The 17,931-nt window shown below is 43.9% G+C and overlaps 1 protein-coding gene across 2 annotated transcripts; it reads right to left on the bottom strand.

Moving 5' to 3' along the window:
• Window positions 1-422: 422 nt before the first annotated feature.
• On the bottom strand, window positions 423-17,425 carry RD3 (RD3 regulator of GUCY2D). Of its 2 annotated transcripts, XM_065749488.1 has the most exons (4): window positions 17,216-17,425; window positions 9,341-9,642; window positions 2,288-2,601; window positions 423-1,666 (listed from the first exon to the last, which is right to left on the bottom strand). In XM_065749488.1, the coding sequence occupies exons 2-3, from the start codon at window positions 9,634-9,636 to the stop codon at window positions 2,304-2,306; spliced, it is 594 nt and encodes a 197-aa protein (XP_065605560.1). In that variant the 5' UTR covers window positions 9,637-9,642; window positions 17,216-17,425; the 3' UTR covers window positions 423-1,666; window positions 2,288-2,303. The 2 variants fall into 2 exon arrangements, with proteins under 2 accessions (XP_065605560.1, XP_065605474.1); XM_065749402.1 differs by having other exon boundaries at window positions 423-2,601.
• Between the last annotated feature and the right edge of the window lie 506 nt (window positions 17,426-17,931).

Raw genomic sequence — 17,931 nt, 5'->3', positions numbered from 1 at the left:
AGCATCCTGTGAACAGCCTTCAGGTGATTTCCTTGGCTTTGTACATTGGTGCAGGGAAGTTAGTTACTCCTGTTTCTCCTTTGGAGAGAGCGAGCACATTACAGACACTGTACTGTAGCAAAGAGTTTTGTGTCACTATCAGAAAATCCCTTCTCTCCCATCAGTCTATCAAATATTGCATCAAAACAGTCAATACTAAGGGTGTTAAGATAAAACTTGAGTACAAAAAAATTGACTATGGAGCTGTAGCATGATATTCATGACCCCATCTCAGCCTTCAGTTCAACAAGTATAGTGGATTGCAAATATATTAAAAAGATGGTTAACTTTTTTCAACAGTATTTTTTTTTTGGTGGTAGTATCTTGCTAGGGTCACAAAATTTCTAAGGCTACGTTAAATATGTCAAGCCTTTGTTGTACAGAGTCACACTACTTCACAAGAACACAGAGCTGAAAAACACCCAAGTTGATTGTCAGAAGGCTTTAACCTCTCCCCTGTTGACCTGGAGCTGAAATTGCCAGTCCTAAACTGGATGGTGTATTTGGAAGCCCTGAGTTGTGGGGTTTTTTTTGTTTGTTTGTTAAAAGTGATCCTCTGCTTTCAAGCCCTGGGAAGGTTACTGGCAGCAGTGTTTATGAAGGGACTAGATGTTACAGCCTTGTGTTTAGTCTTAGCCAGCCCAGAGGAGAAAGAGAACGGGCCAGAATTCCACACTCTTAGAGAGCTGTTAAGGATTTGATCTTGATCTTTGCTTTTATGCGGTGATCCCCCAACTCTGGAAGAAACTGCACATTTCTACTCTAGGATACATTTCATGTGCTGGAATTGTTCCCAGGGTTGGCATAGCTTCAAAGGATTTCATTTTGGCTGTAGTACCCCACATGCTGTTGCAAAAATCCCTGGAGAAAAGAGTTGGAAACAGGCAAGAGAACAACAAAGCTATACAGGGTCCTCCAGGAGGTTATATCCCAGTGGGATGATTCCCAAAAGCCAGTTATAGGAGGAGATCCTTATCTTCCTTCCCCAACTCCTTCTGGTCACCAGGAAGAATCTTAGTCCTTAGCTTCTCTCTACAGGAACTGTGATTTTTACAGCATTACATCTTCTTTCCTTTTCTGGTAAGAGTTTTCCCTGTGGATGCTGAGTTAGGGACTCAGTAGCTTTTCATCACTGGTATTGTCCTGTTTACTCAAGGTCCCAGCAGAACCATGCCGGCCTACAGGCTATTTAGTTTTCATTAAAGATTCTTCTGTAACAGTATTGACTCACTGTCCAGCAGCCTGCAATACTGGAAAGCTCTCCTCTGAATGCTTGTGAGAGAAAACTGAGGGAATGGACCTTCATCTATCACAGCCCTTCAGCCATTCATAACAGCAGCTTATTGAAATGAGCTCAGCTCTGAGCTGCATGCAGTGCTGTAGATGAATACTGATTTCCTTCAGCCTTCATTGATATTATCCTTCAGTACTCTTTCAGAATTAATCATAAATATTAATTTCAGCCCAGTGACTTATTACTGGGATGCAGGGTGTAGCACTTACCTCAGTAATACAGAACACAGGACCAAGAAGAGTTTTTGACACAGAACTGATGTATCCACCCACAGCAGGGTGTTGGGTGTTACATTTCTATCTGCTCTGCAAGCACAAGGTTCAGGGGTTCTGCCTGCACAAGAGAGAAAATACCCAAGAAACCTGAGCATACTGTGCAATTAGGTTAGTCTTCCATCTCAAAAAGTTTGAGTCTGCTTGGCTTGGACTGGATTGCTACTCAAGAGCAGCACTCAAAAGAGCAGCACTGAGGAAGGTTGTTAGCTGGAAAAGAGTAGCTCATTTCTAATTCAGATACTAGTCCCAAATCATGGGCCTGATCCTGCAAGCCTTTCTCATGTAAATGGGCCTTCTTGCATTCAGCAAGATTGCTCCAGTGGGCAGCTTACACTACTTGGGCCAGTAGCTTTACTAGGTAACTTCACCCAGGCTGAGAGGAAAAGGAAAAGAAGAGGGATATCACTAAACTAACTCATTTTCCACCAAAAAAAAAAAAAAAAGCAGTCATAAAAATGAGATAGTAAATGAGCTTACTTAAAGTTACTGAATACTACTAAATTAGAGGAAAAGCTAGCATGTGTGGTAATAAATTGTCACACACCGTGGGCATCAGCAGCAGTTACTATGGACACAGCTTCTGAGAGAGACAGACAGTAAGAGAAAGCTGGAACAGAGAAGAAACAGTAGAGCTAAAAAAAGGGTTAAGTGGGATTTGGAGAGATTGCTGTTTAAAAACCTTGTTCAGTACAGAGTCAGTAATCCTTGGCATTCCGGAATTCTGGCATGCTCCAAACCCTCCTGGTGGGCTGGGTGCCCCGCTCCACATCCTCAGAGATGGTCTTGATGTCACTGATGAAGGGGGAGATCTTGGACCGGGACTTAAACGTTGTTAAGGAGAGGCTGGTTTTGTTCTTTGTGTTCCATTGCTTGGCGAGCTTCTTGGCGTCTTCCTCCTCTTTGATCTTCTCAACAGCTTCCTGCAGAACAGAGCGGAAGAGTCGAGATACTTCCTGCACTTCTGGTTCATATTCAGCAACGAGTTGCCGGAATCTGAAAGCACAGTCAAGGCACAGCTTTGATTAAAAACATCAAATTAGGGATTGCTGCCAAGTCTCAGTGCTGGGCTTGGAACTTGGGCTGTTACAAAATGGGACTCCCTGCACTGAAGAGAACAATAACAGAGAAGAGCCATGAAGATATGCTTGAGGTCTCCAAAATCACAAGAAAGCCAGAGAATGTGAGGAAACAATGAATCACTATTTCTCATAAGCACGAGAAATAATAGGGAGTACCAAACAAAGCTAGAGGGTGGCATCTTGGAAACAGAAGGAAGTGCTCTTTTCACACAGCACCTATTAAATCAGAACTCAGTGCTATCAGGAGCTTAAGAAACAACATGCTTAGAAAAGGTTGTGGAAAATACCCTCATCACTGCTGATTGTGATTGTCCACATGCAAATATCTGCTCAAGCGATCTCTGTGAACTGCTGCTTACTGGAAGCTGAGGATATATCATGGGAGGTCCTGCTAGATTTCTCATTTTTCAATCTCTCTTTTTTCCACAATATTACTTTGTGGCCACTAGACAAACTCTTACCCACTAAAACATTTTGTTACATGTTCAGTCATTTCTTAGTATTTAAGTTTCAATGGATTTCTGTAAGATAACAGTGGCTCAGTGGATAACGCCTTGGTTGGAAGCACAACACTGTAGCTAATTAAACAACTCTGAATTGCTCTGGTGTCTTCTCAGCAGAAAGCTCAGAATGATTTCTTGACATTTACTAAGCTAACTTAATATGAAGGAACTGAAGAATTATTACTGTTTCTTTTGCAGGTGGGGAAGATGAGATACAGAGCAGGGTAGTTTTTGTGAATTCACTAAGTCAGTCCTCAGCTGGAGCAAGAAGAGCACACCTTGCTGGGCAACCTGGTTCACAGCCTGGACAGCATTAAGCATTTTTATATTTTCCTCTAACAGAACTGAGTGATGATGGAAAACAGTAGGAAGGTATTTAAAATAAGCCCAATACGATAGCAGTTGATAGAATAAAATCCTGCCTCTAGGGTTTTTGTTACATTCTTAGGGATAATTGAAAGAGGGTTCAATGTACTGTAGAAATGCAGCGTGTAATGGTATCAGAAGATACTCAAGATATTAAGGGAAGAAGGAAAAACAAAAGATATAACTGAGAGAATGGGTTTATGCTTTTGATTCTTACTGTGGAGGCCTGGTATTGGACACCTATCCTGACATCATGCTATAACACAGATATTTCAGTGCTTGTTCTCTCCTAGCAACTATTGTCAACTACACGTACATCTGTGGAGAGACCAGCATGGCACTGTGCTCAGGAAATTCAGTATCATCAGACCTACCACTCACTTTCGGGATACCGAAGTCACAGAGATGTTTCTTCACTATTGCAATTGCTTAGGGTGTATTCCTAATCTCCCTCACCCTAACCATCATCACCTGCATTCCTAAGGATTATCACATAACAGTGAGAACAGAGATTTGGAGTATAGTGCAAACATAGAATCATATAATGGTTTGGGTTGGAGGGGACCTTTAAGATCATCTAGTTCCAACCCCCCTGCTATAGGCAGGGACACCTCCCGCTAGAGCAGGTTGCTCACAGCCCTATCTAGCCTGGCCTTGAGTGCTTCCAGGGAGGGGGCATTCACAGTCTCACTGTGCAACCTGTTCCAGTGTCTCATCAACCTCACAGTAAAGAATTTCTTTCTGACATCTAGTCTAGGTCTTCCCTCTTCTAGCTGAAAGCCATTACCCCTCATCCTGTCACTACACACCTTCCTGCCTTCTGAGGAGGAACTTTAGTTGCATTATCTAAGATGCACAAATACAGTTCTCACAATAAATACACTCTTCTTTTTATCCTAGTCAAAAGTTTAGATAAAGGAGTCCATCAAAATCTCAGTCTTCACAACATTATTATTATACCGAGTAAAGCATCTTCAAAGGTCTTTTATTGCAAAGGTGAACTGAATGAGTCATTCTACTTTATGTGTATTTTAAAGAGCGATGCTGTCATGCTGTATCTATCCACCAGTACATCCTCTTTTCTTTGTATTGGCAATTGTGCACCCAAAAGACCTTAGCACTGCCCCAGGTTTTTGAGGTTGTTTAAACACCAGATGGAAAACTATCCCAAAGACTGTCTGCCCGTCACTCAAAGAAAAGCCTCTGTCATTAACATGGAGAGGGGAAGGAGAGCTCTTTCCACCCTCCACAGTAAGATGAACCCTGTCCCCTTATTAATGCTCACCTAACTCCAGGACCAGCATGTTTGTGTAAGGGACAGGTGATGTATAAAGTTCAAAAGGCATGTTGTGCCACAAGCATTTTCCTGCAGGAAGGACAAGCAGTTTATCAGGCTAAGATCTAGCTAAATGAGTCCACGTATTGGAAGATAGGTGGTGTTTACTGCAGCCACTCACACACAACTGATGCCATCCTCCCTAGCTCTGAGTGAAAGCCATTTGCTGTGCTGGCTGGATCAGCTGTCTGTTCTCTGCACAAAGCACACAACATATAAAGCCACTTAAACCACTGGAATCAAGGCATACAGGCTTATATCCCGCGTGCCATTATTGGGAAACAAACTCCACACAAAGCTGTTTAGTAGAACCAAGCACACAAAATTGCACAAGGCTTACCCATCTTTCTAGCACGGGTTAACGCCCTTACACTTTTGCATGAAATAGTTTCAAACGCGGCAACTGCACAATGATATCTAAAAATCCATCAACAGGGTTTCCTTACTCATCTAAACAGTATACCTATCTATCTTATCTGTGAAATGAGTGATGATGATGATAATACTAGAAGCTAACCTGTGATATATTACAGGAGTTTAATGTAAACATCTTAAGACGTGACTATCAACAGAAGTCACCTTGAGCCAGCACAGGAGCCTATGGAGCACATTACATGTGCACATAGAGATGAGTGTGCTCAGTAGTCCAGGCTGTGCTTTAATCACAGTTCAAATTCATATAAGTTGTGAGCCTTCAGTTCCCTCATATAACTATTAGATTTTAAGACTGGCTGCACTTGGCCACCTGCCTACCTTATTCCATAGGTCCTCAGTTAAATAGGTTTCCTAAGTAAAGCCTGAACTTTAAAGACCTGTTAAATCCAGTTGGTGAAATCAAACATGCTTCTAGAGTGCCTGTCCAAACTGGGAGTTCTAAGTAGATTCAGTCATTCACAGAAAACATGGGGTGCTTAGCGTAAATAATGAGCTGCTGACTCCTGAACCTTTACACTGGGCAAGATTTCTGGGTATGCTTTGAAACTGTGAACAGTTTTGATGGAGAAGTTTGCTTGACTCATAAAGTACTATGCCATTCACACTAACTGCAACACTGGAGTCATATCAACCTCAAACTTGAGAACATAACTGTAAACACATTTCTGATTGTAGTCATTTGTCCTGCATTCAAGCTTACTCTGAAATCAACTTCTGCCATAGATAATCCTTAGAAAATTATACTCCTAAGCCTATGCTATTAACGACCTCAGACCACCAAAATGTGGTTTGCTTTTCTATACTATACTTGTTTGATTCTCTGTGGGCAGAGGACAGAATCTGCCAGTTTCACTTTTCCCAAAAATCCAAGGAAATGAAATTGACCGTAACCAGCTCTGATTAGAACTACAGCTTTGAGAAGAGATGGTGAAAACCTAGCATTCAAAGTTAGCAAGCTGTTAGCCTACCCATTTCATTTAACCATGTCAGCTAGGTACAAAGGGCCTTACCAAAAAATCACTGTCACTTCCTTTGGATGGCTTTGAGGTTTAAGTTGTGTGAGCCATCTCCAACCCAGTAACCTACAGTTAAAGTTACATTTGAATGCAAAGCTTTACTTGCATGAGGTAAATCAGCGTCTTCAGATATGGAAGAAGTGATAGTATTGGAATCTTAATAACATTTCAAGAGGCTGAAATAAAAGTTTCTACTGACTCAAAATAAGCTTTTACAGAACAGACAAATCTGAAGAAGACCCATTTAAGAAATGCTCCTTTCTTATCTCTCCCACATCCAAAGAGATAAGAACTCTGCCGCTCAGTAGATGTGACTAGCCACACAAGAAGGCAATTTGGATGATCATTTACTCCTTTGAAGAACAAAGGGACATCTCTGACAACTCACAAAGAACTGTTTTGTTGTGGCTTTGACTCTTAGCCCAAATCTCACAAAGGAGAACCTGCAGGACACAAGCTAAAACAACTCACCCTCTGCGCAAGACTCACACTACCTGTGTTATTTAGGTATTTGCAAACTTGCTTTGAAGCTCCATCAAAAAGAGCTTCAGTTCTTCAAATGTGTAAAATGAACATTCTGTTCAAGGAAAATTCTGTTCAAGGAAACAGAATCAAGGGCTTCTGCAAGGTACAGCACCTGCATTTCCAGATCCAAGTTTGGGGATTTTTCTTTTTTTTTTGGGGGGGGTAGCAGATTTTCTAAAAGCTGCTATACATCATGAAGTCACAAGGTATTTCAGGAAGAAACATGAGAAGCGCAGTGATTAAAATCCATAACTGGAAGATTGAAGATTTAAGACAAATTCCTAGCTATGATGGCCATCCCATACATTTTGGGAGCAAGTTGTTATGATTTCAGCACTATCTCACTTTCTGAGAGGAAAATTAATTCACTTTTGGCTGTCTTCTAGTTAGACTGCATGCTCCTTTCTCTTGCATGTTTTCAGCTCCCAGCATGGCAAGCCCCACTCTTTCATTTTCTGGCCTCTCAGACGGCAGAGAAGAGGGCTCAACTGTTCACTTTTCCAACAGAGGAAGAAGCGATTATCAAACAAAACCAGTACATGTTAGTTTAGGACTAGCAAAATACAGTTTTCCAAAACAAAGCTATAATTCAGATGTGGAACTCCACCACAAATGGTAGAAGTGTGCATATTAAAAAACAGAAAACTGATTAAAAAAAAAACCCAAACCCTATGTGAAGAATGAACAGAAGTACCACTACTGGCTCCACAAATCACCGAGAGACAAGGCACTGTAAGTCAGCAGCTATACACAAAATACAGTGTATCTGCTTGCTCCATTTGTTTTCTTTAGACAGATGCCACTAGATTGCACAGGGATCAAACAGACCTTTGACCCAGTCCAGTTGTGCCATTTTTATGGCCGTGACATTCCTTTCTCAGCCACTGATTTGAAACAGTTAAGGCATACATCCTCAATTTTTTTTCCCTCCGTATGGCTTTGCGACGCATGCAAACTCCATAGCACGGTACAAACAAAACACTACTTATTGAATTGTACCATAATCCAATTTGTTATAGCCTACCACAGTAACTTAAAAGAGGCCTTCTAAGAGGGTGGCTTTGAGATCTTCTCAATTACACACACACACATTTGACAGCACTGTCGAATGTTTACTTCGAGTTAACAGTACGCTCAGTACTGAATAAGACTGAACAACCTTGACAAGTTACACTGAAATCAGGGGATAAAAATACACACAGTAAGCATCTGGCATCATCTGTCTTGGTTAAAAATAAAAACAAATAATAAGAAAAGCAAGTGGTGTACGTCACAGCTTAATACTCTTTTCTCAAGTTATGAACCTTGAAGCCTCTCAACTCCAATGGCTCTCATAGAAATACCTGTTTGCCAGACACCTTGCTCAGTGGCCCTGGGGATGCTGAGAATTACTCAGAACCCCAAGGGGTTTGTAGTGGTTTGTTTACAGCATAGCTTAAAGTTACACAAATACAAGGCAAGTCTGTTGCCAGCAAACTTTCACTGCAACTGAGCGACCTCAAATCGCTGGTTCTGCCACCACAGCACTCTTTGCAATAGCCAAAGCTCCGTACCCACTTCCCTCCAACGTTCAGCCCTGGACAAGAGAAGCAGCTTTGGCAAACTTTCCTGGGCATTTCTACAGTAAGTCAAAGGGACAGTGATTTCCAGCCCTCTTATAGCTGCAGCACCAGAGCTGCAGAGTCAATCCCGTGTCTAGGATTGCTTGGAAGGCTCACCAGCAAGTGCAAGGGGCTACAACACAGAAGGCAGAAGAACCACCTAGCTGTTCAAGTCAAATACTTGCTCCACCTGCACGTATATGAGGCAACAAGCATGCACTCCTTCCTCACAGGAACATATGACTCAGACTGAAAAATACAATAGCACCTTTTGGCTAGTCTGGACACTGCTGGGACAAGTGCCTCGGTAAAGCTGCTGCTTAGCTTAAATCAAGGAAGGAAGGCTCAAATTAGAGTGGATAAATATTAAAGCATGTTGTTCAGAGGCTGATGAATCTCCACCCTTGGAGATACTCAACAATGGACAGGATAAGGCCTGAGCAACCTGATCTGACTTCGAAGTTGGCTCTACTTCAAAGAGAGAGACACACACTTCCAGTAGTCCTTTTAAGCCTCACTTATTCAAAGATTCTAAAGACTTAAGCAAAAGCCAATGCAACACTGAAACCATAGCAAAATCAGGCAAGAAAAGGTTTCTGTGGCTGGTGAGGAGCATAAAGTACTCAAGCCACTCAAAGGGAAATGGCATTTAGTAGCTTTCTGGAGGAAACAATATCACATTAAACTGACTTAAAAATGTGCAGACTTTCTTCTCCCACAAAGACACTTCCACAACACAACTCACGATACATGATGCTCAAGTCTTGGTTCTGTTGGTCCTAACAACTCTTGCCACCCCCCTCCCCACACACACACCGTAAAGAGGAGAGAAGGAAAGGGAACATCTGTATCATCAGATCTTTTACTGTACCTGAGTATGACAGGCCCACAGTAGGAGGGATGTATTTTGGTACATATATCCTCCAGCTGCAGCCTTTCTCCTGGGCTGATATCATAGCTCTGCTTTGGATAGCTGACCAGCCAGCCGTAGTCCACCCCAGTCTTGATCTTGCGATACTCATTCTCCCGCTCCCGCTGCTGCTTCTCTGCCTGCTTGATCTGCCAGCTCAGCTCCATCATTAGCGTCTCAACCACCATCTCTGTGGGGTTCCTCTGGGAAATCCGATTTGGGGGCTCATTCCACCTGAACCAGGACGCCAGTGACATAGTGCCCTGTGTGTCTTCACTGGGAACAAACAGGGGGTAGGGAAGGAGAGAAAAAGAACAGTGCCATTGTCAACACAGCTCAGTCAAAAACTTTCTCCCCCACACATCCCTCAAGTCCTTTGTTCACCTACAAGTACTGCTGGATTAGCTACTTAGAGGAACTACTGAGCGCCTTCAGGAATCTCACCTGTGGCAGCCAACTTGCGTAGAGAGGCAATAAACTTCGAGTCACCACATAATTAAAATTACAGGCACAATTTATACATCTGAAGTCAAGTTACAGGATGCCTTGCTCCCACTGAGATAGGCAGGGTAAGCATTCTCCTGTCCACAGAGGAACAGGGACTAGGCCTTGCCTGTCTGAACCCTCATGGCAGAGCAGGACCTTGCAGCACCCTACATATAAAAATTCAACACAAGGTCTCAGGTGTACGTAGGCATTGTGGGAGCCACATGCTAGCCAACAGGAGATCCTCACCGGGAGCAGAGAAAAGGTAACTTGGTCAGACAGCAAAAATGAGAGAGCTCATCTGTAGTTCCTGCTGACAAAAGCAACAGCTGCATTCATCACAAGGCCAGGCAGAGCTTTAAACATTATTTAGCTAAAAAGTTGTTGCATGCAGTGGGAGAGGCTACACCATCTTCTCGGAGAAGTCCAACTGTCAGTTGTGCTGGAAGAGCACACCTTAGGTGCACACCACCAGTGCCAAGGGAGCTGAGGCTGGGCTGAGAGCAAAGTGGCAGCATAACAAGGTTTAAACTGTTACTACTCCTAAGCAAGAGGTTTCTGCTTCTGGGCAGTCACACAGCACTTAGAATGCAAAACAAACTGCACCAATCAGCCCAAGGAAAAATGGAATTAACTCCCTTTTGTGTAGTCACTTTCCGAGAATAATGCATGGAACAAAGTTATTAACAGTTGTATTTATATTTAAACAAAACGGAGTTCAAAGCAGTCACCAGAGACCTAACAGTAGTAAAACAGCATCTGTTTCTTCTTGCAGCACACTTGCCTTGCAGCTCCCTTCTATTAGCCCCCAAGGAGAAAGGGTGGCACAAACAATGCTTGCAGCTGGATTACCAAAAGCCTCCTCCTGGCTGCAACTCAATCAGGACAGAGCATCAGGTGTTAGCAGAAGAGCCTGATTCTGCAGGGCTGAGAAAACTTTTTCTGATAAGAGAAACAGACATGAAGACAGATACAAAAGAGAAATACAGCAGCTTTTAAGCTGCCATACTGGGGCCTTCAGTCAGTGCAAATCACCAGAAGCTTGTGACTACCCTTCATTCTCATTACAGCTGTGACACAAGTTGTCAGACTTCCTAGAAGAGCAACACTCAACAGGATTCTGCCTTCGGTGCCAAAAAGCCACCATCCTCTGCACTGGATGTGAAGGCTGCTTCAGCTGCTTCCACACCATTATCACTTGCTATAACACAGCCTTGTTCTCTGTCAAGAAATGTTCATAGGTCAAAGCACTAAAGAAAAATGCTCCAAAAATCTGGTCTGTATTGTGCCTTGGGTTTGAAGTGATCTCAGAGTGACGCTTAAGCTTTTCTAGAATCAGAATGATCACCAAAATGCAACAAAGGACAAGTTTCTCTAGTCCAGTATCCTTCCTCTCACTGCCAGCTACAGGTTTCTTCAGAAGGAAGACATATACAGGCTGAAAACTTCCCCAGGGGACAGATCTAGCTACCTAGATGTGTAAGACTGTACATATTCCTCTGGGACTGTATAAACATGAGCATCTGTGCTAGCTTGCAATGCTTATATATGAGGGATCACTATAGTGACTGTTTTTCACTCTGGAGTAGCAGCTGTGATTATCGTTATGATACCACTCATAGTCAGCATTTGCTGGAAGCACTCCTGCTCCTGCCTAATTTCTCTGCTCAGTAAGAGGAGCAGGTCTCTTCCCTTGCTTTCAGCACCAGAGACTCCAGCTAGCAACCTGCTCCTGCTCTCACATCAGCACTGCTGCTGGCTTACTTGCCCAAGACACGTGAATGAGCTCAGCCTGGAACTGGTGTGCTGACAGTTTCAGCTCCATAAGTAGCACGTGCCTGGATCTTGCCAGGTAGTCACCTCCACTCATCAGCACCAGTTATTAAGGGTGAAGATCCTTAAAGCTTTTTCATCAGTTTTGTCACCCCTTACATGTCACAAAAGCGAGCACACTGCTAGCAAAAGAGAGAACAGACTATAAGTTGTTGCAACAGACCATAAAATCTCAAGGTTTTTTTCAGCTTGTGACAACTGTGATTTATCATCAGCTTTGCCAGGTATCTAACCCTTAACATACCATTATTATTTTCACTTGCACCTTGACTTGGCTTTTACAAGGTTCTGGAGCATCCCTATTACCTTTATCTTTTTATTTCACCTCATAGGTCTCCCTCAAACAAAGTAGTTGTGCTTGAGAACTGTTTCACCTTCCACAGAGCAATCAGTTAGAAAAGTAGTTTGTATATTTTGTCTGAGCAATGCCTACTGAACCCAACCTCTGCAGTATCCCACAGCTTTCATAAAGCACTGATCATAGACAGATTTGCCTTTGAAAAAGAACAGAGGTGGTACAGAAGCATGGATACCACTGGCTCGGAATGGTTCTTGCACTCGTCTCCCACATGTCATCTGAAAAATCTACTTCCATGTAAGATCAATGTAAAGGAAGGAAAGCATCTCACCTATAACTGAAGCGGCCAGTTCTCCAACTGAGGAAAATCTTATGCAGGCATTTTGTGTGCAGTGGCAGCTTGTGCTGGCTGTTCCTAAGGGAGCCTTATTTGTCCGAGATTGTTTCCTTCTCCATCTCTCATCCATCACCTCCTCCTTTTGAGAGCTGGAAACTGGCCATCTCTATTTAGCAGGCTTGACAAGCCTCCATGCTTTCCACTACTGGTCCTTGCAGCCTGCAGCAGGCAGCATGGGCTCCATTAATTGTAGCTGCTGTTTTCAATTTAAAGTTCACATGCAGGCTAATCATTAAATGACTCAATATGGCTTTCCTATTAGAAAGACTTAAAGGACCATTGGCAGGAGGTAGAAAACTAGAGGATGGCAAAAGTTTAAGCCTCACCTTACTGGGAGAAAGGACAAATTTACACTTTGCCAGCATTTGTGTTAAAATTATTAGAAGAAAGAAAGAGGCACTGCTCCATCTAAATACAGATCTTCCTGTTTCACCATTGGTCAGTTTTCTGGCTCCTTCTAAAAGGCTATCCAGGAACCTGAAGAACTACCCAGGTGTTATTTAAGCAGAATGTAAGGTAGTTTACAAAAGTCCCACTCCAGAAGCAGTTAGATGTTTCAAAGCTTTTGCTTCACTGACATTACTACAAGCCAGCCCTTCCCTCATGCTATCAATTACAACTCAGCCCAAACACTTTGCAGGATTTTAAGCATAAATTATCCTTATGTTACACCAAAGCCTGGACTACTTCTCTCTCCTTTCTGTAACAAAGCCTCTGATGGTTTTCTTCAATGTTTAGCAATAGTAAGTACCTCTGAGGTTTTTTTTAAACAAAGTTTTCTTTTAACCTTAAAGAAGCTTTTTGCCTCTGTAAATCTCATTTTTGTTCTCCACATAGGCAGCAATTCCTGCATTTCTCTCCTTCTCCCGTACTTTACAGTTCTCCCCACCTTCCACTTCTTTACCTTTTCCCATATTTCCCCATGCAATTTCCTCTTCTTGCTACACTGAACATATCAAAGAATCAGCAGATATATCAGGGTCCTCGTTCTTTCTTTGGTTTCTCACCGCTGTATAACAGGAGTTCAGATCTTCCTAGCTCTTTTAGTATAAAAGAGAATATTTCCCTAGCTTGATCTCTGGCTACTCTTTTGCCAGCTGGAGGCTGTTCACATAATCTGTCAGTTATCATCCTCCTTCAGGCTCTTGCAGGTGAGATCACCACCTGCTAAGACCTGTTAAACTGGGCTGCCTTCTGGTAAGCCATGAGTCAAATCAGCAGGACCCGTCTGCCTTGTAGGAATGTATTTATTTTTTAATTCAGATGTGCATTTCATTTCCATTGAATCCCCTCTTGGTTCTCGGCTTCCCAAGTCCTCTCAGAAAGTAAAGGAATAGACTGAGGGTGGGAAATGCAGATTTATGGGGAAAAAAAAGGAGAATATAGCTTTGCTCTCTATGCAGGTATGTTTTCAATTTGAAAACTGTCCTTTGCAGCCTGTCAGACCAGGAGATCTAGCTGGACTGAACACCCAGCAACTCCCAGTAATCACAGGGGCATGACAGTTGTGTCAGAGCAGAGGGAAAAAAGATGTAAGGGGCTGGATGAGCAGGAGCCTAATCCAGAGTCAAGTGACGTCAATGGAAACACTGTCACTCAGCTGGCTATAGATAGTCCCAGGAAATCCGCTGTCACCCAGGCAAAGCACACCGACAGACTGGGCTGAGGAGCTGGGAAATGCCCTCCACCCACCCCACATGTGGTAGCACCTTGCTGCTAGAGTCAGAGAGCAGAGACAGGATTTGTTCATGCAAGATACCCACTCAGCTTTGCTCCACGTGTTCCAGATCAGACAGTAACAAGCATGGAAAATGATTTCTAAAAGAAAAGCGATGAGCTCCATCCCCAAATTGTGCTCATAATCACACTTCTTAAGAGAAATGCAGCCACAGGGAAAACAGAAGACGTGACACTGTTGAGCATATTACAACAATTAGTTCTTATTTGCTTCTTTGGTAAAGATTTAATTATGTTATGCAGAGAAGTCAGAAGCTCAGTGTCCTCTGAATGACTCTCTCTTGAGTGCTACACCCAGCTTTGGAGTCCTGTGCACAGTCTCTAACCTGCTTCTCAGGCAGGATCTATGGTCACGGCTATACAGCTACCCATACCTGCGTGAGAGAGACACCATTAGCAGGGAGAGCACTACAGATGAACCCCACACTATTTATCCTGTGAAAATGACAATTCAATTTTGCTCCCAGCAAGTCCTAATTAAGAAACTGCTGCCAACGCTTTCCCTGTTTCATTAATATAGCTTACCATAACTTCATACAAGAAACGCAACTCTCTCTCCTGTATCACTAGAGTACTGGAGTTCTGGAGATACTGAACAGTATCCTCTACACAAAGAGACTTTTACTTTAGCAAGGCCCAAAGAAAACCCTACTTCCTATCTGACTGAATCTCCCTTATTGTTTAGCAACATGGGAGGGTACATGTTTACAGCTACTTGCTGTGTGATTGTAATCTTAGTGGAAATTACTATAACCTGAGATTGAGAACCCATATCTATCTGCCAAAGTTGGTATGAGGCAATTAATACTGAAAAAGCAGTACATAGAGCTTTCAATCAAGAAACGTATTAGCAATGCAAATACCACGATCATAATGCAACATCATTCCTCATTCTGACCTACAGAATAAAGAGAGTGAACTCTTGGGGACACCTGGGGGCTTGCATACAGATCACAGCAAGAGAATGCGTGTTTCACTTTATGAGCACACCCGCTCTCGTTTTGATGGACATGAGATATCTGTAGACAATGAATTTTCACAGTGGTTAACATATTTCCGAGGACATATCCCTGTTTCAAGTTGCAGGGCATCCTGAACAACAGGACCAAGGCAAGACATTAAATTAAAGAATATTTCTTATAAAACCTTCATGGCCACAGGTGTTTAAGGACAAGAAGAGTGTCACAGCAGTGCAAGCCTGCGAGTTGAGTGGAGCAGGGCACTCTAGCACCCAGCAGGCACTGCTGCAATACCCAATGATGCCTGTGCCCCCCTAGTGTGGCCACACCAGGGCCCAACCAGCCCACTGCAGGCTGACACTTCTGTTGCTGCTCAAACAAAAAAGAAACACATTGCAACTGACAGCACACTAAAAATACTGCTTTCACCTGCCCAGCATTTGTGTAGTTTTTAATCCATTCAGTTTTCTAGAAAGCAAGTATCTGGTGCATTTTATGTCTGCACCTTGATGGCAAGCGGGGCAAAGAAAGAAGAATACAGCATCAACTGGGCTGCAAGCTCACGAATGAACAAGAAAGGTATTTTTCAATCGCTAGTAAAAATACACACAGAAAAGGTAGCTGATATAACCTTGTACAGCTTCATAATCTTCGGTAAAGCTGGACTAATGTAAAACAGATTTACCTCCCTGAAATAAAAGAGCTGTGTTGATTAACTTCAGATGAAAATCTAGTCTACAGATCTTAAAGTGAAGGAACAGCGCAATAGCCTAAAGCTCTGCTAACGGCGAGGACTCTACAGAAGATAATCCTCCTGTTATCTGCAGAAGAAAAAGGGTGGGTGTAACTCAAATCTGCTTACGAAGCATAGTAGCATTTTACAGTTTGACTTCTAATCGGAGCAAATGAGTTCCATCTGCTATGAACCAGGGCTACATTCATGCCAAATTCCCACTCACACTTTAAACAGTGTTTTCTAATACTAACCACAAAAAAAACCAAAACTGTCATTTGCAACATACCCTAAACTGCTACGTAAACCTATTGAAGCCAGGAAGTTAAAACACACACTGATTTGCTCTGTTTGCCCAACCTGTTATTAAAACTCCTATTTTTTTTTTCTCAGATATAGCTACCTTGCTGTGATGGATCAAACACTCCTTCAATTCCATATCTTACTTTGATCTCTGCAGACTACAAAGTCAGGTTTCCAGTGAGAGCAGAGGGGCATGAAGTACTCTTCGTGAGACATGTAAGTGAGAGTTCAGAAAGTAATACAGGCACATAGCTTTCCTGCCGTTAATATTACATCAAGCACAAAATGCTGTAATAAAGCAGCAGCAGGCATCTGATGCACTGCTCTGACACCAAGTTTTCAAAATTATAACTCTGAGGTCTTCAGAACATCATTCTCTACTCATTACTGTAACTACACTATTTTATTTAATAAGGGGGAATGATTTCAAACTAAAGGACAGGAGATTTAGATTGGATGCCAGGGGGAAGTGTGGTGAGGTGCTGGCACAGCTGCCCAGAGAGGTCGTGGCTGCCCCATCCCTGGAGGCATTCAAGGCCAGGTTGGATGGGGCTCTGGGCAGCCTGAGCTGGTCCTTTCTCCAGCAGTTGGCAACCCGTGTTGCAGCAAAGGGGTGGAGGTGGAACTTGTTGATCCTTGAAGTCCCTTCCACTCCAAGCCATTCTGTGATTCTAAACAGGCACATGTGACACAAACAGCAGAGTTCTCAAGCGTCATTCACATATAGCTACAGAATTACATAAAAGGAGAGCTCGAAGCTCAGACCCAGATCTCCCTGCTCAGGAGAATACAAAGCTCTGCGTTCAAGTTCGCTCCTTACGATAGAAATCACTTAAAACACGCAAAAAAAAAAAAAAAAAATCAAGATCAGCATCCAAGCGATGTAACGCGAAGCTTACACTCCGTAAACTTCAGCCTTTCTCCAGAAGTCACGAGCAGCACACGGAGCAACGCGACGCCGGCTGACGGGAAGCTCCGGCCCGCAGGACGCCCCGCAGCCGCCCCGCCTCGCTCACCTCCGGCTCCTCCGCTCGCGCGGACGGGCGGACCCACGGAGGACGGCGCGGCACGGAAGCGTGGCGTGTGTCACGGCAAACTTACCTCGGCTGTTAGAAAGCCCCTCACAACTTTATACCGCGAGGCCGAGCACCGAGCACAACTCCCACTTTCCCCAACGCGCTGCGGGCGGCTCAGCCCGCGCCCCTCATCGCCTCGCGGCTCAGCCCGCAGCCCTGCGGCGCCTCCTTACCGCGCCGCCCTCCGCCGAAGTTGCGCGGAGCGCCGCTCGCCGCCCGCTGACGGCGCCTCGAGGCGGGAGGAGACGCGCCCGCCGGCGGCCGCTGTTGCTATAGCGACTGCGCTAAAGCGCTCCGGCCCCGAGGCGGCGCGCTCCGGCCCCCGGGCGGTGGGGAGGATGGGGGGGTTCGTGTCCTGGGCGCTCGGCCGTAGTCACAGTGCTGTCTGAGCTGCGGAGGGACCGAGCGGGACGAGCGGCTGTGAGCCGGGATGGGGGAAGTGGGGAAATCAAATCAAAACCGAGGGAAGGGGGAACCCCAGCGTCCACACAGGCCAGCTGAACTGATACAGGTTAAGAGATGCCCGCCGCAGTCCGAATTAAAATGGATGAGGAGGGTTTTTAATGTCCGGTTTATTATTAGATCGAATAACACAACCAGACTAACGGAGATTAGAAGTGTTTTCTGCTCTAATTATTTGTGGAGGATTATGTGCCTGTCCCCAGCTTCAACTGCAGCCCAGCAGGCTGCCCAGCGTGCAGAGATGTACGACACACTCTGTATGCTCTGT

The sequence above is a fragment of the Cyrtonyx montezumae genome, unplaced genomic scaffold (assembly GCF_038088225.1).
Source record: "Cyrtonyx montezumae isolate F1298 unplaced genomic scaffold, pur_monq_1.0 scaffold_0, whole genome shotgun sequence".
Lineage (NCBI taxonomy): Eukaryota > Metazoa > Chordata > Aves > Galliformes > Odontophoridae > Cyrtonyx > Cyrtonyx montezumae.
The sequence above is the reverse complement of the archived record's forward strand: the minus strand, read 5'-3'. Positions and strand labels throughout refer to the sequence as shown.